The sequence below is a fragment of the Euprymna scolopes genome, chromosome 1, assembly GCF_053919585.1.
Source record: "Euprymna scolopes isolate OS-2025 chromosome 1, ASM5391958v1, whole genome shotgun sequence".
NCBI lineage: Eukaryota > Metazoa > Mollusca > Cephalopoda > Sepiida > Sepiolidae > Euprymna > Euprymna scolopes.
In genome coordinates this window covers 72,609,375-72,633,068 of record NC_136482.1, presented here as the reverse complement: position 1 = coordinate 72,633,068, position 23,694 = coordinate 72,609,375, and the positions used below count along the sequence as shown (strand labels likewise).

General features: G+C 34.1%; 1 protein-coding gene across 5 annotated transcripts in view; it reads right to left on the bottom strand.

The window, feature by feature from the left end:
* LOC145240709 (putative tubulin polyglutamylase TTLL9) overlaps positions 1–22,709 on the bottom strand; it is a 209,885-nt gene extending 187,176 nt beyond the window's left edge. For 2 of the 5 annotated variants that reach the window (XR_013862527.1, XM_080104001.1), the window contains exons 1-3: positions 22,522–22,709; positions 982–1,031; positions 672–758 (exon numbers count right to left, since the gene is read on the bottom strand). Coding sequence is in view for 4 of the 5 variants with exons in the window: in XM_080104001.1 (XP_079960127.1) it covers positions 672–758; positions 982–1,031; positions 22,522–22,539 (155 nt within the window). In the remaining variant the exon portion in view is untranslated. The remainder of the gene's footprint in view (positions 1–671; positions 759–981; positions 1,032–22,521) is intronic. The other 3 variants (XM_080103997.1, XM_080103992.1, XM_080104007.1) reach the window with 3 other exon arrangements.
* Between the last annotated feature and the right edge of the window lie 985 nt (positions 22,710–23,694).

Sequence of the window (23,694 nt, the reverse complement as noted above, 5' to 3'; positions counted from 1 at the left end):
GAGCCATTCCCATAAATAATCAAATTCTTCCTAATTTACACCATTAACAATTACTATACTACCAACTTACATTCATTAACCCTCATCTTTGAGTGGCTTTCGGGCCTTGATAAGTGGTGACTTCCAAGTAAAAAAAACAAAACTATCAATAATTTTCCCCACTCTTTATCTGTGCCCTCAACCTAAACGTGGATTTCATGAATGAACAAAGCTTCTTTCTTAGAAATTAACGCCTGTGGAACTCTTTTCAGCTGACTACAACATGGTTGTCTTCAAGTAAACAAGTTCTTGATGAGCCGCCCCCTTAAATAATCCAATTTACCAAATTTCCATTACTAAAGGTTACTATGATATTGTCCCATTAACTAATGTACATTCATTAATGCTAATCCTTGAGTGGCTTCCGGGCTTTGATACCTTTGTAAAAAAAAAATGCTTAGGATAATAGTAAATGTGAGTATGCTAGAGTTATTTTTTTTTTTTTTGATGTTTTACAGATAATACAAGAGATATTAACAAGAAATAAACAAGTTCAATGATAAGAAAGTTGCAAGTTCTTTAAAATATTGGTATTTTAATATATTGACTTAAATGCTCCTAAATTTAATAATAAGATGCTCCCTCTGATTTTACAAAAAGAAATTTCAACAAAATAAATGAGAAGAACGAACCTCAAGACCTCATGCCATCCAGATCTCGCTTGCAAAACATCCAGAACAGTATTCTGTAAGGCACATCTGAAACGTATTTGATGCTCTCTAAAAAAATATAAAGAAATATAAAAGAAGATTCTGCCAAAAGAGCTATCATCAATTCAAGTAAATATTAGCGAATCAGTTTTGTTTTTAAATTACCCAATATGATATGAAAACAAACACTTTTTAACTGTTTTCGTTTTAAATATTTAACATGTGATGTATGAACACATAAAACAATAAAATGAGTTCAATGAATTTTCATCATGAAAATATGAAAACCTACCCAATTCCTTTGCATCTTCCTATTCCTCTGCCAAGCATATATCCGGGTATCTAAAATGTGTCAAGCAGATTCAAAATAAGTTACAAAAGAAATCAAAATAATAATAAAAAGTTATGTTCTTTTTAAATAACAAATAGTTGCTATTCTAAATTTAATTGCTCCCTTATTGCAAATTTATAAAAATTAAACTGCTTTATGGCCGTTGCCATGGTAGTCATAATCATACATTCATTTCTCTTCAAGGAGAGCAGTCCTTATTAGGTGATTTCGTAACAAAAGAAGAGGAACCTCTCTCTCTCTCTCTCTCCTACCTTTATCTACAGGACACTCATGAACCTACTATTTTCACTTGAAGATAAAACGCTTGCAGATTACAGCAACCAAACTTTCTCACTGCAATATTCCTTCTTCACTCGGACATCCAAACAAACTAGGTATATGCTTTTACCACAATCATTTTAGCATAGTGGCATGTACTTGTAAAACCCTGTTCTTTTTTTAACCAGAGAAAGTAATGTCTGGAGACCTGAGTGTGATAGTCTCTACCAGAGTGGCATAAAAATCGTACATTTTTTATTCTGGATTCAATCCCAAGTTTCACTGAAATTCCTCACTGAGAAGTCACTGTAATAAACTCACACGAGCACAGTAAACGAGAACTTGTTTTTATTAGTCGTTATTTACAACCATGTACAACTGTCATGGCGTCCACACATGTGTGGTGAAACCCGGATGTTAGCTGGTTTCTCTTAGTTCAAGGGAAACTACTCTGTCTGAACCTTATTTACATACTAATTTAGACCCCCCCCTCCCTCATAGTTCAAAATTACTTGCTTGTTTATGTGATATAGTCCTTTAAGTGCTTTGGTTTGTTTTTAGTTCTTTCACTACATCTAATGGTTTCTCTTACTGGAGCCTCATGCTGGGTATTCCCCATTCCAGTTGTCATTTCCCTGGCCGGACGAAAACTACTTGGACTACTGGCATCCGAGATCAGTGAGATCACTCAGTATGTGTCCAAATTTTGTTTTCTTTTTTATGGGCTTGTTCTTTCTATTTCCAAAGCTCTATCTGAGTCCAGCATTTTCTTTTTTACATAGTCCACATGTTGCCTTACCACTGTTCCCAACTCTAGTTTAATTTCATATGACACTGGACCTGTCCATCTCGTGACCACTCTCTTTTTCCATCTTGGTCCTGTATAGAAATTTTTGGCGAAAACTAATTCACCTTCTCTAAATTCTCGTATGATCCTAGAGTTGTCATGATATTTCTTTTGGATTTCTTGGTATTCTTTTATCTTTTATCCTTCACTGTAGTCTTCTTCGGAATGATCCAATCCAAAACTGTCTTTATTTTTCGGTTCATTAATAATTCTGCTGGTGATATGCCTGTGACCGTTTGTGGTGTGGAGTTATACGACAACAAGAAACGGCTCAGTTTTGGACTTAGGGAGCCTTTCTCATGACTCATTTTCTTCATTCCTTCCTTAAAAATGCGTACATATCTTTTCACCAATTTCATTTGAAGAGGGGTGTTTTAGTGATGTTGTGATATGGTGGATTGACATAAACGCTTGGAATTCTTCACCTACAAAAACGGCTGCATTGTCTGTTACAAATATTTTTGGCAACCCGTGAGTTGCAAAACATCTTTGTAGGTTTTCCAGAGTGGTATTTGTGGTGGATGAATTTGATATATAGATATCTAACCATTTGCTGAAAGCGTCCACTATCACCAGAAACATAAGACCTTGGGCCTGCATAATCTATGTGCAGTCTAGACCACTCCTCTTCAGGAATTTCTCAAGGATGCAAAGGTGCGGTTGCTGGCATTTGATTGGTTTGTTGACATTCATAGCAATTCCTCACCTTAAATTCTACTTCCTGGTCTAACTTTGGCCACCAAAAATAGCTTCTGCTCAGCCCTTTCATTTTTATAATTCCTGGATGTCCCTCATGGAATGCCGCTAAAGTAAGCATTCTTCCACAATTCCCAATTCATATCTTCTATTGAAGTAAGGGTGCCAATCTTCTGTAGTAGGACACTTCTCTGGCCACCCATTTTTTACATAGTCCAGCTCCTGCTTTAGGAGTTTGTCCTTTTTTTGTCCACCTGGCAATTTCTTGGTATGTAACAGGAGTTTGATTGTGGTATTCTAGTAGCAGGATGTTCTCCTGTGGTATGGGCACTTCTTCCAATGTTGCAGGTCTCGACAAACTACTCAACCCATCTCCAGGAACGTTATTTTACAACTGAATTCTACTAAGTACTCTATCCATTGCACCACAAGTCCTTGAAGACAAACTACCTTGCCCATAAAATACTGAAAAGTACTAGCTGCATTAGATAAGTTGAATGGTTAAAAATTTTAATCCTTCAAAAGAAGTAGTCACAGCAGTCTTTGGAATATCAGCTAGTATAACCAGAATTTGATGGTAAGCTTTTACCAGATTTAACCTATAACAATTTTGATAGTAAGCTTTTACCGGATTTAACCTATAAAAAAATTTGATAGTAAGCTTTTATCACATTTAACCTATAAATAAATTTGATAGTAAGCTTTTACCAGATATTATCTCTCACAAAATTTGATAGTAAGCTTTTACCAGATTTAACCTATAAATAAATTTGATAATAAGCTTTTACCAGATATTATCTATAACAAAATTTGATGGTAAGCTTTTACCAGATTTAACCTCTAAAAATATTTGATGGTAAGCTTTTACCAGATATTATCTATAACAAAATTTAATGGTAAGCTTTTACCAGATTTAACCTCTAAAAATATTTGATGGTAAGCTCTTACCAAATATAACCTATAAAAAAATTTGATGGTAAGCTTTTACCAGATATAACCTATAAAAAATTTGATAGTAAGCTTTTACCAGTTATTATCTATAAAAAAATTTGATAGTAAGCTTTTTACCAGATATTATCTATAACAAAATTTGATAGTAAGCTTTTACCAGATTTAACCTATAAAACAATTTGATAGTAAGCTTTTACCAGATTTAACCTATAAAAAAAATTGATGGTAAGCTTTTATCACATTTAACCTATAAAAAAATTTGATAGTAAGCTTTTACCAGATATTATCTATAACAAAGTTTGATAGTAAGCTTTTACCAGATATTATCTATAACAAAATTTGATAGTAAGCTTTTACCAGATTTAACCTATAAATAAATTTGATAATAAGCTTTTACCAGATATTATCTATAACAAAATTTGATGGTAAGCTTTTACCAGATTTAACCTCTAAAAATATTTGATGGTAAGCTTTTACCAGATATAACCTATAAAAAAATTTGATAGTAAGCTTTTACCAGATATAACCTATAAAAAATTTGATAGTAAGATTTTACCAGATATAATCTATAACAAAATTTAATGGTAAGCTTTTACCAGATTTAACCTATAAAAAAATTTGATAGTAAGCTTTTACCAGATATAATCTATAACAAAATTTAATGGTAAGTTTTTACCAGATTTAACCTTTAAAAAAATTTGATAGTAAGCTTTTACCAGATATAATCTATAACAAAATTACAGCAATGCAAAGTAAAATGAAATCCTGAATATGAGAAACAGGATATGAGGAATAATAATTATAAGACTTTACAAGTTTTTGGTGGGATACCAATCAGTAGAACACTTCAGAACAAATACAAAGATGCCCAAGATGAGCGACAAATAATCCCTAGATTATAAAACCTAATACATATTGCTGATTTGTACAAAAGAGTGCTTATTCAATTCATTCTTTATATTCGCCCCATTTCAATGAGATTACATCACCAACGACTAAAGGATGAGGTAAACCATTTTTTTTAACTGGACAAAAATTGAAAACAAAAAGTCATGGCATCTCTGGCCTGATGATAAGAAATGTACTTTGGCTTCACTTAGCTGTCTTGGTGACTTCTACTATTATTGTGTTTGTTAAGGAGATAAAGACGGAACTTCATTTATTGCCGCATTGTTGTGTTGCTAATCAAGTTCACGTACTGTATGCGACATCTTTTGACTTGAAACTTATTGACATATGTAGCAATTTGGCTCTGACAGTAGGAATTTTAAAAGGCAAACACATATGAAAGTAGTTTACAAAGGTGAGACCTTTGCTGCTCCCAACCTTAATCAAATTTTCCAATATTGTTTGAAAATTCAAGTTAAGGCTAAGAAGGCAAAACTCCTCCTGGCATATTTTGGTGAAATTTGAGTGAGAGTTGCATGTTTGCGTTGAGTGAGAAGTGCTATACTTAACAAACTTTAATCATGTCCTGTTTAAGTCTAGTTTAGGTAACCTGTTTTGGTCAATATTTAGATTTAGTTCATAACTTAGCTAGTGTATGAACGATTTCATTAGCCCCCCCCTCCCCTTTGCTTTAATTTTTACCTTGCTCCTATGATGGGGGAAATAGTTGGGAAATTATCAAAACTTAAATTGATGTAAAAAAAACAAAACAGAAGTTGTTTCGTTTTGTTTTGTTTTGTTTTTTACATCAATTTAAGTTTTGATAATTTCCCAACTATCTCCCCCATTTTTTATGAAAATTACTTCAAACGAGGTGTGAAGCCACTTAATGTAAAGAGCTAACAAGAACAAAAAGATAATTATCAGAAAGACAGGAAATGCCTATTGATGCCTTAGTCTTGAAAGTCCAAGGTTAAAAGTAGGAGGAAAAAAGTCAGCAGGAACAGAGTTCCACAAGCCTACGATTTTTGAAAAGAACCAACTGGAATAGGAAGCTGCATTGTATTGAGATCTCATTGGTGACAATTAGGTGACAGACAGCTTGATTTATCAGATGAGCAGATTACTTTTTGAGATTTTCAAAGGAGGTGAAAGTAAAAAAGTGTTGGAGCCCAATCAACTCAAACGATTCACACCAACACCATTACAGACCCACTTGTACTTGGCACTGCAGACTCATTTGCAAACCTTGTGCAACTGATTTTGACCATACTCTTGACAATTCACTCCATAACACAGATGAGACGATCAACAAGTGAAGACTCACTTACACTTATCTCTTGGACTCTGCGGATGCATTTGCAGACTAAGAGTACAAACAATCGTGCAGATCCACTTCATCATTTTCAACCAACTGTGCAGAGACACTTACACCACCAAATTTTCTTAGCAATGTTGCAGGCCCACTTGCACTCATCATTCCGACTTGCAAATGCATTCACAAACAACTGCAAGTACCTTTGTCAGGAATGTTCACCACATTGTTTCTTTAATAATTGCTAATGATCAGAGGCCTTGTCGCGATGTGTGTCAAATCACTGCTTTCACTCAAACAAAAACAAACAATAGCTATGCTTGTCAGCAGAAACAGTTACATAACCAACACACCATGAGCATGCATGCTAATGACTTCCTTTTATTTTAATTACAGTCGAGAGTAAAGAAACATCACTTAACTTTCCACAAATAAACAAAAACAATAGACTTTGATTTCATGCTGAAATTAATATAAATATAATCAATATACATTTAAAGCACTTTTAATTATAAAAGTCCAACAAAATTTCTTAAGTATCTCGAAATTTGACGCACCCAATCGAATTGCTCAAGCCCAGCAGCTAAAGGGTCTCAATACCAGTAGCAGCTACAACGACTTACTATTTGCAAATAAAACAACCCTTTTCAGAGCTACCTTTCACAAATTACTACCACAAACTACCTGATGCAAACTACTACTGCTTGCCTGCCTTCTGAGAGTACCCTCTACAACCAGCTCACTCCAGCACTTTCTGCAGCTTCCAGTACCTCGTGCAGCTTCCATGGTTTCCTGCAGCCTCCAGCACCTCCTAGCACCTTCTGCAGTCTTCAACCTTCTGCTACTAACAGGTTCCAGAATCTGCTAACATTCGGCTGCCTGTTTCGGTACCCACTGATGTCCAGCTACCTGTTCCAGTTCCTTTCTGACGTCCAGCTGCCTATTCCAGTGCTATCTGTTCCAGAGCTCACTGGCATCCAGCTACCCATTCCAGTAGCCACTGACGTCCAGCTACCTGTCCCAATGCCAACTGACGTCTAGCTACCTGTTCCAGTGCCCACTAACGTTCATCATCATTTCCCGACTGATCTTATCTCACTCGAACTGATCCTAATTATATCATCTCTATCACTTACAAATTTACCATTTTGATTCTCAGTAAATAAAACATGATATCCATCGTCTTTAAACAAATATTAGTGTTTGTATTCTTCTTTGCTTTTGCTGTTATGTTTTTGCCTTTTTGGCAAAAACATAACAGCAAAAGATATAGATATGACCATAATAAAAGCGGAATTTTCGATCCCCATAGCAAATAATAATAGTAAAAACTTGTAAAATAAAATTTATTTATCATAATTTTTGCTGTATTCTCAAGAAAAAAGATTTTTTTAAATTTCTTTTTTCCTCTCCATAAAAGCATGGAATTTTTTTTTAAAAAATCACCAAAAAGCTAAAAATGGGAAAATGGAACCAAATGTTATTTCTATGTATTTTGACGTAAACAATGAAACCAACGAAATTTCTTTTAATTCTCTCAAAAATCAAATAATTGATTAATTTTGTTGATTTTTTTGACAGATTTAAAAAAAAAACAACAACATTGAACTATATATAAACTGAAATAAAATGATATACAAAAAAAAAAATTCTCATATTTCCCCCTTCCCTAACGCAATTTTATCAAAAGTTTTTTTTATGGAGGGGGGGGGACATCTTAGTTTTTTACATATTAAAATATACTGGAATGATTAAATAAAATATATTTAATTTTGAGTCACAATCATTACTAATTTATAGGACTTTTCTCGATTTTTTCTGAAAAAAAAGTTGCAAAATATATTAAAATTATTTAAGTATTACGAAAACTTTTTTATGATGTATTATTTACATTTTGAAATTTTTGCCTGTGAAATTTCAAAATATTTCTGAAATAATTTACTTTTTTTAATGATTGAATTTTTCATACTCTGTAAAAAAATATGGAATATTAACTTTTACAACTTATTATGAATAAACAGACAATCTTACTATCAATAATTAAAAAAAAAAATTTTTTAATCACTGACATTTTTAGTCAATAAGCAAATAAAAAATGTATCTAGAAATCGAACGTGAATAATTTTTTCTATGGTGGACCAATTGGTTCATCTTTGCATCTCACTAATAAAGATTGTCGCATAACCTATATTATTTGTTTCTTCATTGTTAAAACAGAAATATAATTTCTAAACCAAGTAACTGAAACAATTATGAGTTCAAAGTTAATTAAATGTCTTTGTGCACGACTGATTTTACAATCTGTTAATATTAAATAAAAAACTGACTTTTAGTCTATAATTCCATAAAAATTTTGAATTGAAAATGAGTTTCCGATAAAGTTAATTGAGAGATTTAGTTAAAATTTAAACAATGCTTAGTTTTAGAAATTAAAACTTAATATTTCCTAGAATAAAGAGAAATTTAATAGAAATAATTTAAATATTACATTTTTTCAGGCTGCAAATTACAATATTGAAAATTAATAAATTGTTATGAACAAGGAAAAGTTGTCACTTATGGTCGTCCATAGATACCAGAAGTTAATTGTTTTAGGTGGTGTCTGCTTAAATATATAGTAAATGTGGTTTGGTAGAATAACCAATTTATAATCGGGATTTATCAATTTTTAGGACCGAGGTTGCGTGTGTCATAATTTTATTGAAGTCAAAAATAGGAGTATATCCATGGCACTATTAAAGGTAGATTTAATAGGATCACTGATTAAGAGAATCCACATACTTACATGAAAAATAAAAATTAAATCCAGAAAAAACTAAAAATTAAATCCAGAAAATAACATTCGACAAAAATCACAAAATCACTGTATTAGCATGAAATAAACAGCATTTATTTACATGTTAGGGATATTAATTTACATCGTTCCAACATAAGTGTTTTCTTGTGTGGAATGTTCATAATGAAAGATTAGTAAAACGAGGATATTGTGAGATTAGCACAAAGTTTAAAATTACTGATTTTTTATGATCAGAGTGCCACTGTCAAAAATTTCTCCCACTCTTTATCTGTGCCAAAACTAAAACGTAGATTCCATGAACAAAGCTTCTTTCTTAGAAGTGCACGCCTGTGGAACTCTGTTCCGTATGCCTGTTTCCCACCTGACTACAACCTGGATGTCTTCAAGTCCTACATGAACAAATTCCTGATGAACCGCCCCCTTAAGTAAGACACTTTATCAAATCTCAACACTAACATACTGTACATCCCTGAGTGGCTTCCAGGCCTTGATAAGTCGTGACCACCTTGTAAAAAAAAAACAACAACAAAAAAACACATGTTCATGTGGTTATTTTCTGAGAAAAACAGTCCATAATTCATATTAGCGAATGCGTGTTCATATCGCAAAAACAGTAATTGGAAATGAAATTATTTAAATGAAGATTTAAATTTTCATTCGCTGTGGTAACTTTCCATGATGGGAATTGAAGTTCATGTGCATTACACAGAACAGGACAAGGGGGTTTTATGTCACCCAGTGACGGAGTTGTCCTAAACATGTGCTGTTCTTGAGAAATTGAAGAGGGAACTAATTTGATTTTTGGCAGGTAAATCTTTAAATACAGGCCTTCTTGAACGCTCCAGCCTGTTCACTGTATTTCTATGCGAGGGAGCATAACATAGTTCCTTTGTTTTATGTATGCATGATGGTGACATCACGACGTCATGTACTCTTCATAGGCGTGGGCGTTGAAGTGGTGATCGCTATGTAATGTTCCTGCCGGAGATTTATTCTGGCTGTGTATAGTAGTTGCTACACATATGATAAGTTTTTTTGTTTGTTTTATTTTTAATATATACACACCTATATATGTCTTTTGCATTATACTTCAAGCCAAAGGTAAGACTTTTACTGATGTATTTCACTTGACTAATGAGTGAACTAAAACTTTAACAAGGTATAATGTATGTTTATATTGACTTTTTACCATTATATTTTAATGTTCAATTTGGCTGTTTTTCGAAAAATTTGCCGCCATTGTGACTTTTTTGTAATTTTTAAAGTTTTGTCAATTTGCGATGTTCAAATCAAATTTTGTCAGGTTTATGGACCGTAAAATAAATAATGTTTATATGCGATTCAAACTCTGATCCTTCTTCTTCAATTGAGTAAAAATTATAATGAATCAATTACATTTTATTAGTTTTTATTTGTATGTTTTGTTATGGGTGTCGAAAATTAGTGTCATACCTTGCACTTTTATGGTCGATTGGCACCTTCACATTTCTCGACCCACTGCAACATGTTTTAAGTAGGATAGCCATAGTATGAATTCTTTTGGTGTATGATGCATAGGATGAATATGGTATTTTGGTAACTGATGATCACGAATGAAACTAAGTTAGATCAGTTAGTCAACACCGACCTTTCCCCACCCCTTTTTTGGTCTTATAATGTTGTGATATTTTTATTACGAAATAAATATTTGTAATCATGAAGACAATTTTCTGTGCACAAGTGCACTTTAACTTGCCGGGAGTATTTTTTTGTTTTCATTAGCGAAAAGGGAAAACAATCGAAAATTAATGCTTTTGTACACAACCAAACTTTATCCAAAAAGGTCGGACTTAAACCAATACAGCCTATGTGGCTGTGGTCGATGATAGAGTGTCGCTCTCCATTGTGAGTAATCAGTTCATGTGCTTGCTCGGCTAATTAACCGACGCTGTAGTCACCAGTGTGAGCATATTTCTGGGCTGAGGAAGTAATGTTCCTTAAAAAAAAACATAAGACAAAAAGGAAGTAAATTTTCATGAGAATTTAGGTGCATGACGCGCTTGAAGTCATGTTAGTGTTTTTATATCACACAAGACAGGGTCAGCAGCATTGTTTACCAGTAAAATTGCATCTTGGACTGGACTGGACTGGACTGGACTGGTTTAATTTGCGTGCGGTGTCTTTTATATCAGAGGAATTTATCGAAATCCCCAAAATTATGATATTAACTCATGAATGAAAGAAATGAATGAAAGAATGAAAGAGTTAATGATTGTTCAGCATCAGAAATACCATTTTACACATAATTTGTTTTGTTTTTTTTTGTTTTGTTTTTGTTTTTGTTTTTGTGCATTTTCCTGGCTATATGAAAAATGCACTTTTGGGGGAAATTTTAAAATTTGACCTGGGTGATAAAATAATGTGTGGTTTAAATTTGGATAAAAAAAAATTGTCTCATGTATATTTTCAACAACATCATTAAATAACGTTTCCATGAAACCGATTTTTTATTTGGGCCTTTTTAGAGCCTGTGACTTAGTTTATCAGAAAAAAAATATTTTCAGCTTCAGAATCCAAGTCTCTTTACAAAATTAGGTGTAGACCTGTATGCATCAAATTTTGTTGAATATGGCGTTTTCAGATCAGTTAATTATATACTGTACTGGAAAGATTGAGTTTCCACATTTCATTATTGCATTGGCGACCCTGTAGGCCTCTAAAGTTAAAAATTTTCAAATTTTTGTAAAAATGAAAAAAAAATTGTCAGAGACATAAATTTGCAATTTAGCTAAAAAAATTTAAAAAAAAAACGTAAAAGCTGTAAGAAATTCTGCAGAAATAAGCAAGCTTTTTATTGGATGGTTTCTCCACCCATGGAATAATTTTAACCAATCAAATTGCATGTTATAACTAACTGCCGAGAATTTTCTTGGTGCCAATATTCCCTTTTTCAGATCAGAATCCAAAAAGATGCAGAGTTGGGCAGACATGGATTTCTCACTCGAATCGAGGCAGCAAAAAAATACTTTGTTGCTTTGAGACATTCTAATGCCTAAACGTGAAGCAGAGCATTATCATTGCAATTACCAATGCCCTTAAGTAGGGCGAATTATATTTGCACACTTGTGCTACAATTTGATGTCTGTCAAGACGAAATTAAGGTCTACGGTTTGACCTGCTTTGTCCGCCATTGGACTGACTCTGCAGGACACCACAAGGATGCACGGCTAGCAGCATCCATCTTGGAAGTCACCTCAACATTCCAACCTGTGCACTACTTCGTCAGCAGGAATTCTACCCAGCCTTTATCGAAGATAAACTATTATTCCGTTCGGGAATGTTACCAGCTCATAGTGGCAGATAGATGAAGATGGCGGATCTTTTGCAACATGGACCTTTTTTACTTTAATAAAATTTACGTTGAAGTTTCAAGGTGAGCTTGTTGTAATTTCTGTATTGTTTTTTTCCATTCTGTCAAGGGCAAAAACCTTGTGAGAGAAATCTCACAAACCATTTTTGGCATCGTTTTTTGCAGAAGTCTATCTACACATGGTACTTTCTTGCCTGGATCCCTCATTTTTTTGTAATGGATAAGTAATATTTGAAATATGGTCTTGCTTTTGGGTGCCTTGAAATTTTTTATCACGATTTTTAGGTCATTTTTGGCTAATTTTTCCCACAAATGCTGCCGTAGCTCCAAAATTATAGGCTAGAACTTGATAAACACTTTGTGAGTTTGAAAGCTTAACTTATTCGCTACACATATGACCACATGCCGAGGTCTGAACTTGTGAGGGCTGGCTGAAAATAATTTTGGCTTCACGTGGGAAAAAACTCTTCATGGAGGCTTGAATAGTGACTTATTTTATTTTTTCCATGCATACCTATTATTATTTTAGTAAGAACGAATTACTATTTTTTCATCTTTCTAGTAAGAAATGAAATAAAACGAAAGTAGAACGAAAAGAAAATTGGTCGCAAATGTAATGTTCTACTAGCATTGTCAAATTCCAGCTTAAGAAGCAATACTTGTCGAACACTTTAAAATGTTCATAACTTCTACAGAATTTGAACCAAAGTGATTTTTGATGGGTGGCTGGCCTATTATGAAAATAGTCACATTTACTGAAAAAATGATCCCCACTTTAAGTTTTAAAATATTTTTTAGAATATTCACACGTAATCATCTAAAAAAATGTAGAATCTCGTTTTTTGCTGGGGATAGCTTAGCTTTTAAATATATATATATTTTTTTTTCAATTGACAACCTACTTAATGCTTTCCCTTCATTCACAAAGATTTTCATTTTCTACTATTTTTCCCATTTATACACGTGCCATTTTTACCTACTCTCCTCAATCTCCCCTTCTAAAATCTATCAATTTCACATATAAATTTGGTGCCTGCATTTTGCGGAGTTCTTTTTAATTTTTTGTTTTGCAAATAATAAGTTTTCTAATATTTGCTGTGTTGGAACTCTTCCTGTGATTGTCTCTCCTTTATTGTAAAAATCCCACAATCTCTTTTTTGCCCCCTAATAAAATTTTCTTCTCTCTATTCATCCACACGTGTTTATATTTCCTCCATCGAATCTTAACCCATTTCCTATCTCAATTCCACCTAAAATGCACCACTCAATAGGTTATGGGCCCAGGAATGAAAATCGTATTACTGATACCCACCTATCTGCAAGATATTTTCTCCATGAAAACCGCCACTAAAAATGGAGCAACGGTCATCTTCAAAGAAAATAAAGACGAACTAATGCACAAAAATGGATCCAAATTTAAAATATATGTACACAAAAGATTATATTATCTAATGACTGTGGAGGATGAAAATGATGAAGACAGCTGCCATCAATGCTACGACGTCCACACATGGCATAAAATACTCGGCCACTGTAACTACGACGACGTAGCAAAACTACCCACTGTAGTCAACGGAATGAAGATAAAAAATAAAAACTCCAGCAGCAAAACCTGTGACATCTGCCTTCAAGTGAAATTCCCCCAAAGCAGAAAGAAACAACTGATGAACGGGCAACCGGTATACTACACTTAGTACATTCAGACTTAGCCGGCCCAATAGATCCGGCAGATTTAAGCGGAAACTGCTATGCTGTCTCATTCACCGATGATTTTTCCGGCGCCATATACGTATATTTCATTAAGAATAAAGACAACACTACACTCACCACTGAGAGATTCATCGTGGACATTTCCCCCTCCCGCAAAATAAAAATATTAAGATCAGACAATGGCTCGGAGTTCAAATCAAATAACTTCCAGAAGCTACTCCACAAAAATAAAGTAAAACATGAAACTTCGGCGCCGTACTCACCTCATCAGAACAGAATGGCTGAAAGAAATTGGTGAACATTGTTTGAAATGGCAAGATGCATGATCATAGAAAGCAGCTTGCCCAAAACTTTATGGGCTTATGCTGCTATGACATCTGCAGTTATACGAAACAGATGCTTCAGCAACCGCTTAAAACAGACTCCTTATTATGAGATAACCGGCAGAAAACCCAACCTCTCAAAAATGCACATTTTCAGCTCGGTGTGCTATACCTACTCTAACACAAAAAGAGGAAAACTTGACTCCAAATGACAGAGAGGAATATTTATCGGATATGACAGAAACAGCCCAGCATATCTAATCTACTACCCAGAAAATGGAAAAGTGTATAAACACAGACAAGTAAAATTTATCACCAGCACTAGTGAACAACACACTCAAACCTCCCCACCAAATGATGACAATGGGGACTTTCCCGAGAGACGTTTGAGAGAAAATCCCAAAACAATCGAGTGTTGATAAACTACCCAACACTATGGAAGAGGATATCCATACACGGAGATACCCTGAGCAGAAACACAAGATACCCAACTACTTAGAGGACTATATAACAACAGTTCAAGACGAGAGCGGTCACACACTAATCAACGTCGATTACTGCTAAAAAGCTGCACATGGTGTATCACACACCTATAGAGAAGCTACAACCTCCCCAGTGGCACACCACTGGATCAAAGCAATGCAGGAGGAAATCAATTCCCTAAAAGAAAATGACGTGTATGAATGTAATAGAGAGAGGAGAGGTGCGAATGAACTGGAAATCCGGGCCATCAAAAATGGAACCTGGAATTGGATGACCTGGTCCTATGACGCAAGTCGGTTTATGGGTCAGACCGTTGAATGGAGCAAAGTTCGGATGAACTTAAACCCTGACCGACAAATATGTAACCCGAGAATAAGATGACGTAATTCGGCTGCAAGTAAGACCAAAAGCAAACATCGACAGGGTCAGAATGTGGGTCAATGACGTAAATTGGTTAACAGATTAGGAGGTCGAAAACTCATAAAAAGAAATGATAAACAAGAGTCAGAGTCAGTCAGAGTGTGACAGCAGAAAGGGGAGGAAGAGAGACGACAGTCTGGAGTCCAGACATGGACAGTCGAACGTCTGGAAGCGAGACGGTCACCTTTGAAACATAGAATGTAAAACTTTGAATTCTTGACTAAGAAAACCACGACCGGTCGGAGAAGAAATAAACCCATCATGTGTTTTTATAAACGTCATCTTTGTGTTGTAATTCTACCAAAAGGTAAAGTGATTATATGTCTTATATATCATGTGCTTTAAAATGTCTTTACATACACAATGTCTCCTCTCCTCACTCAAAGAGCTTCTACACTTCTAATTATGAACATTTTATATATATGAATCTCTTCATAACACGAACACAGAACGCAACATCTCTCTTAATAAGACTCTCTCTTAATAAGACTCTCTCTTAATAAGACTCAACAAGCCTCTTAATAAGACTCTCAAAGACTCTAAGACTCTCGAAGACTCACCTCTTAATAAGTCCTAACAACGAACAATATAACAACAACAAATAATAATAATAATAATAATAATAATAATAATAATAATAATGAAAAACCTATATATAACATGAACTAATATCTTTACCTAAAGGTAAAACAACAATCAGTGGCAGATGGGTATACAAAATTAAAGAAAACCATGATGGAACTCCAAAATACAAAGCAAGATTCGTCGCAAGGGCTATAATCAAACCGAAAAAGTAGATTATAGAGAGACTTTCTCACCGACAGCCGACATCACATCAATCCGCATATTAACGCAAATGGCTACCCAATAAGATCTCATCGTACATCAAATGGACGTCAAAACAGCATATCTTCATGCCCCTATCGACCATGAAATTTGTATGGAGCAACCAGAAGGATCTGAGGTAAAATGGAAAACAGGCGAGAAACCAGTCTGTATGTTAAACAAATCCCCATACGGCCAAAAACAATTGGGCAGAAACTGGAACCAAACATAATCGGTTCATCAAAAATGGCTTCACTCAGAATAAAGTAGATCATTGCGTCTACATACGACACAGCAGTAAAGAATGAGTCATTATCATCTCATGGGTCGATGATTTAATTATTGCAGCTGATAATAATGATTCACTAAACACTACCAAGCAGATGCTGATGTACGAATTTGTTGCATACTGTTCCTGGCTCATTAATATATATTTTTCGGTTATGTTGAAATCTATTCCTAGGAAATGTCAGAGTTTTCCGAGGTCTTTAATCTGAAGTGGTATTTTATGCGGCAACATAAAAATTATTTATTGTCCTACAAATGACATGCTAGCGGACATTTTGACGAAAACCCCAACTCGAGCAAAGTTAGAGAGATTCAAAGAACTTCTTTTTGGACTTTAAATACAATGCTCTTTATATAATATACACAATAACATTCAAAGAGCAAGCGGGGGTGTTGGAACTCTTCCTGTGATTGTATCCCCTTAATTGTAAAAATCCCACAATCTCTTTTTTGACCCATAATAAAATTTTCTTCTCTCTATCCGTCCACACGTGTTTATATTTCCTCCTTCGAATCTCAACCCATTTCCTATCTCAATTCCACCCAAAATGCATCACTCAACATGCTGAGAATTTATTCAGCAACATTCAATATTTAGGTACACCATTATTATGATGTTCAATTTGTAATATATTTCAATTTAACTTTTATTATAAACACTGTTTGATTTTATGATTTGTTTCTTTTTTTTTTTTTTTCTCTGAAAAACAGATAAGACTAGCTGATAAAATTTGGAAGCCTTCTATGGGCCTAACTGCTTCAATACAATTCCAAAAGTATACAGTGAGAAAATACGGAATATTTTGTATATTCATTATATTTTTATGTAGGGCAGGAAGTCAAAATATAGTGGGGGGGTTTTTTTTGGTGGGAGGTATGTTTCGATTTAGCGGTTTTTGAAAATTTCAGACGGAAAAAGTTACGAATCTAGCGATTTATGGAGATTTTAAAAATCTCAGTTGGCAACACTGGACATGTGAGCGAAAAAAGGCTAAAGTAGTTCAGTAGGTATCTCCAACGCGTCACACAGTTTTAACCTCCTCCCCCTATATGTAACACGATGTAATTGTAATTTAATCTATCATCATAACCTTTTACCATTTAAAAGAAGAAGCTTCAAATAAATTGCTAATATTAAAAAAAAAAAATTTTTTTACAGCATACAAAAATAATGAAAACGCAAGACAAAAATTGTGTTTACATTATCGACGCTACGATTAAAAACAACGCTCCTATATAGTGACGTTTTTAAAGCCTTAGACACATCCATATTTTTAAAATCTAGCAAAAAATCAAATAATGAAATTTTCGATATGTCATTATTAAATAAACTTCATTTTCGATATGTCATTATTAAATAAATGTCATTATTAAATAAACTTACATAATAAAATATATTAAAATAATATATTAAAAGAAATTTTTTTTAGGTGTTCTATCGCCCCCCCCATATTTCATGTTACGAAAATTGAACAAAAAAAAGTAGGTCGATAAAAATTTCACCATTGTTTAAGGCCGAAAAGATCAAATAATTAAAAAATAGTCATATATATATATATATATATATATATATATATATATATATATATATGAAGTATGCGAGAGGTTGTAACTGTTGTTGGTGCTGCTGTTACAACACTGCACTTACAGCTGTGCCTGATGCGTACACAACCAGTGAAATCTGAGCATCAGGTACAGGATGTGCGAGTAGAGATGTTGTCGCCAGTTTTGTTTTTCACTTCATTAAAAGCTTTAAGCTGAATCTCATTAAGTGAGATTTGTTCATTTTTCTTCTTCCTGTTACGTAACAGATCGGAAAGAGGAGCTAGAAGATCTGCACAGTGTGGGATAAAGCGTCTGTAATAGTTTAACAGACCGACGAAGTACCTTAGTTGGCAAAGTGAAGTGGGTGGTTGAAGGTCTTGTAGAACCTTCACCTTTTCTGGTAATGGAGATATACCGTTTGGGTTGATAATGTGGCCCAGGAAAACTAGTGACGACGCCCTGAAAACGCATTTACCAGGGTTAATCCTCACCTGGTACTGCTGAAACCATTCGAACAGTAGGCAGAGGTGAGTGACATGTTCCTCAGGTGAGGCACTTGCTAGGAGAATGTCATCTATATAGTTATAGACGAAGTCCAAGTCACACAATACTTCATCCATGAAGCGCTGAAAGGTACTAGTCGTGTTTTGTAAACCAAAGGGCATAGTTAAAAATTCAAACGCTCCAAATCGGGTTGTTACTGCAGTCTTGGAAATATCGGCCGGATTCACTGGGATCTGATAGTAAATCTTAACTAGGTCTAGTTTGGAGAAGGTCTTACAATCATGCAGAGAGAAAGCAAAGTCCTGTATATGAGGGACTGGGTAATGATCAGGTACTGTCATGGCATTGAGTCATCGATAATCTCCAGTCGGACGCCAATCTCCAGAATGTTTCAGGACCATATGCAAAGGGGAAGCCCATGGACTGGAAGAGGGGCGTATGATTCCCAATTGCAGCATATGGTTGAACTCTGCCTTCACTGCTTTAAGTTTGTCAGCAGGGAGGCATCGAGATCATGAGAATACAGGAGCACCTGTGGTCTGAATAAAGTGAGTTGTGATGTGCGTGGGTTCACTCACAACAAAATTTAAATTTGTTAACTCCGGGTAGGAGTGTAAGACGGTCTGATAGGGGTTATTGGAAGCGGCAATGAAGAATACTGGGCTGATAGAGGGGGGTGTTTGCTTTCACACCAGAGACAGAAAGTACCGTATTTGCATCTATCAGCCAACGTCTGCGTATATCCACTATCAGGTTGAAGTGGTGCAGGAAGTCCATGCCGAGTATGGGGTAGGGTAAATCCGCTATAGTAATTCTAAATCCAGAGAACGAGAAATTTGACCATACATGGGGATGGGAGAGTGATTTACCGCTTGCAGTGTGATGTTTTTGTGAAGGTTCACAGCAACCATTTGTATATTTAGGCACCGCCAAAACTGGGGGGGGGGCAGGTAAGTACTTTTTGACGGACTGTCTTTTCAAAAATCTACCAAAAATCAGGTAATTATCCAATCAATACGAAATTTTCAGCGATTATTAAGAGAAGAATGAACTTTATAACAGTGTACTTATTTTTCCTAATAGATTATAGCAAAGAACAAGACACAAAAGAAACACAAATTTCCTTTTAAACAATAACAATGAAAAGTATTTTATTTGTAGCAGGAACTGGCAGGTCAGGCTGCTAAAAGGGAAGAAGGAAAAGAAGGTGTCGGAATTTTATCTTGCTTCCAGATAAATTCGACGCTAAAGTAACTAACCTGAAAAAAAATTATAGCATGGAATAAAAAAGGGGAGTGGATAAAGAATGAAATATAAAGGTCTTGCTTTGAAACAAAGAAGAGATTTTATTCACAATAAATTTAGTTGCAAATTTTTCCCTTTGCGAGCATTAAACTTATGAAACGCCAAAGTAACATATTATGAAAAAGAAATAACACTGATTCTTATAATGAAGATGTTGTATCCATTAATGAATACAATAATAAGATTCAAAATAGTATCTCCTAATCACACTCGCATATGAAATAAATTTTAGGAGCGTACTCACAAATTGAAAGCCAATCAGGCACTTGCCTTTTTCCCTTTTTTTTTCTCGTTTAAAGTTCTTTTAGAATTTTCTCTCCCTCCATGTTTGTGTGCAAACCGTAGACACGCAGATGGATTTCAGAAGCAAGACTGCGTCGCTTGTCCGGGGGTTTCTTTACCGGGTTTTCTTCTTTGTAGGAGGTTCCAAAATTCCTTGTCACGTAAAATAAGGTATTTTCTTTAAAATAATTTCACTCCTTCTAAAATATGTGCAAAACCGTAGTCACGTAGATAGTTTTCAGAAGTATGTCTCGTCACATATCCGGGTATTCTTGCCGGGTTTTCTTCTTTGAAGGAGGCTCGTGAAAATTCCATTCTCAGCATCAGGCAATGAAACAAACGTCCAATCTCCACGTCAGCGGAATTTCAAAAGAGGGCGAAATACGCGCTGGGCTCGTGACATCATCACGGAGCTAGCATTTTCCTTTTCTCAAATTAAAGGGAGTTTCGTACAAATCCAAAATATACGAAACTAAAAATCATAAAGGATACCGAATTACAGAAAATCATATATAAGAACCAGATAAAAAATAATAAATGTAAACAGGGGGGATGCACCATTATTGGTACAAAAAAAATTCCAACAAAAGTTCTTTAAGGTCATCAAAGGTCAGTCAGTACCGTATCGCCCCTGGCTGGATAGCAGTTGTCTCAAATCGAAACCGTCAATGCTATAGCAAGATGTCCGGTGGACAGGGGGCGAAAGAGTCTAGATGTTGCTAGGCTGGCGGTCTGGTTCTGACTGACTGACGTTCCCTCAAGACTTTTAGGAAGCAGATGAACAATGTGCCTTGTTAGTTGACCAAATTGTCAACATTTTTTGGAAATCGTGTAAAAGGCTAAATCAGCCTCATATTTTTCGGCATGGAATTTGAGTATAAAACTCAGTATAAATGGGCTAGCATTAAAGCCAAATATAATTGTATTTAAATCTGTGGGTGTACAATTTGCCATCCACCCTAAGAAACAAAATCCATTTTTTATCTTGGATAGATTTCAATCAGATCTGTATATAATCATCATATAGTCCCTTACTGTCTAAGGACTGGGTCATTATTCACAGTGAGGACACATAATTGGATTCCTCCTTAGGAAGTTTTTCAGTCCCATGGTAGACTGATATAATATTTGCCGTTCCTAAGAACAATAGCCTTCTTGAAGGCATTTATTTTTTCTCCATCAAGAGAAGACAAACTTATTAACAGGCATTTCCACCATTCCTGGTTTTAATTTATTCATGTGACTTAAACGGCTTAATATTACCTCAGAAAAGAATTTCTGGCTACCAGTATCCAAAAGACAGTAAATATAGACCGGACACCCTTTCGCCTTCATTGATATTTTGAATACAGGGAATATACATTTTTCCTGCCCCAATAATGATGTATGTCTCACAAAGGGTTTGAGACTTACATACATAATTTGAGTTCTTTGGTTCTTACCATTTTTGAGTCAAAGTCCCGATATTTGGGACATATAAAAATTACAATTCATATTTTTTTTTTTATATTATCTTCACTTGATGAATAATGAAAGAAGAAAAAAAAAATGATTTTGAGGCTACAAGCCTCGAGTGAATTTCGAATGTCCATTTCAACATGAATCTTTGTCGAAACTGGTGATCTGAAAAGATGAATTTGGCGCTAAGAGTACCATCGGCAATTAGTAATAACAAGCAATTTGATAGGTTCAAACAAAATCGTGGGCGGACAAACCGACTAATGAGGAGCCTGCTTATTTCTGCAGAATTTCTTACAAAAGCTTGGAATGATATTAAATTCAAATATTACGCGATATGAAGTTTAAACAGATTTTTTTAACAGCAGGTTTCCAATAATAAAAAAAAAAATAAGACTATTGAGATAATAAAAATTGCAAATCCAAAATCAGCCTAAAAAAAATTCGTTTTGATTTTATTATTTGAATTGATAGAGGGTGATCCTTAAGTTTTGCACCTTTTTTCAAAAAAGTATGGAATCCTGTAAGTAGCGTTATCTTTAGATACATAAGTGCCAACAGAAGACGTTGAAATTAATTTTTTTTTTAATTAACTCTCGTCTGTGTAGTTCGTTAATAAAAATCTATTTGTCTTACAAAAGGTAAGTCTTATATTGTTTTTTATACATAGCAAAAAAAAAAAAAAAATGTTACTTCCATTAACAATTATAACGCGAATGCCCATCCATAGAAATTGACACAAACACAGGAAATGATGACGTCGCTATTATTGTGTACCATGCTGACGTTTTACGCATCGCCGTGGAGATACCTATAATTCAGGAAGACATCTGTTACAAGAGAACTTGTTTTGCCTTTCACGTAAAATTCAAGCTATCCTTTTTTGTGTTATTTTGGGCGGCTGAAATAATCAACACACAGTAATCATTGCCCGCTAGCATTAAAGTTTCATATAATATCGTTAATATATTAAAAAATAAAAATAAGGTCACATGCTGTTTATAAAAGAACCGAAATTTTTATATCAACTTTATCGACTAAATTTTTACTCACGATGATTTGTTTTGATAGACAGTCAAGTCAAAAATTATCAAACATTTCTCACAATAATATATTGAAATAAACAGCTCAGTTTATAAACATCAACGTGCAATAAAAATACATAATAAAACAAGTATTAGTCGGGTTAAAATCAAACTAAATATAAGATAAACGTAGTATGGGGGGGGGGTGTACCTTCTTTTTCTCCGACATGAAGTTCAGCAAGTCTTGTTGATGGTCGTTACTACGGCAACTGTATCACAAAATTGATTAGTTTTGTTGTTTAACAATGGACGATGGTTGGTAAACGTTTACTTTAACTACAACCGATCATTAAAATTTGGGTTACTAACAGGTTTTGGGGGTCGCTGACAACGAATCTGATATTTAAACCCGTCGCAAATTTACCGTTTGCATGGTATTAACCCCAGAAATCCTCGCACTATTTTGCGCCATATTACCGTATTCGTTAACGCTATGCGTGAGCAGTTCTTATTGAAATGTACGTGCATGCGCGTAGTCACGTGACCTTTCACAAGGCACATGAATACATGGCGAACATTTTAAATGACAGGTACAGGAAATATTTTTCATAAATTAAAAGAAAAAATAGTTTTCATCTTATTTACTTTTCATAAATTTTTTTTAAAAATAGATGAAATACTTTTCATAAAATAAAAAAATATTGAATTAATTTGGAATTATTTGGAAATGAATAAATTTTGTTGAAAAGATTTCTGCCTCAACAGAAAAATTTTCAACAAAATGTTTAACTGGAAAATTATTTTACCGAAAACTATTAATATTAAACTATAAAAAGGAAGATACTAGAATTTAAAAAAATAATATTTTATTTACACTCAATCAGATGTGTCTTAGGAACTAATAAAAATGTAATTGGCATTTTGTTGCACTTTTAAGATTTTAAATATTTATAAATTTTCTCATTATCTATATATTAATACGATAGCGTGTGTGTTCTTTTGTGTGTCACGCTTACATCCGGGCTGTTTAATTGGTATGTTCTATTTCTTGTCATAAATAATTTTACCAAGAATTCTTCATAAGTTTCGGTTTCGGTTTCGATATAGCTGATGGCACTTAAATCATTTTTTTTATAAATAATTTTATCAAAAATTCTTCATAAGTTTTGGTTTTGGTTTCGATTATGGTTGAAGAAACTCAAGTTATATATATGTAAATATATATATATATATATATATATATATATATATATATATATATATATATATATATATATATATATATATATATATTCATAAGTTTATATTTCAGTTTCAATTCAAGCTAATAAACCCAAGTCATATGGATATATTTTTTATTTTTGAAATCCCAACCTTATAATAT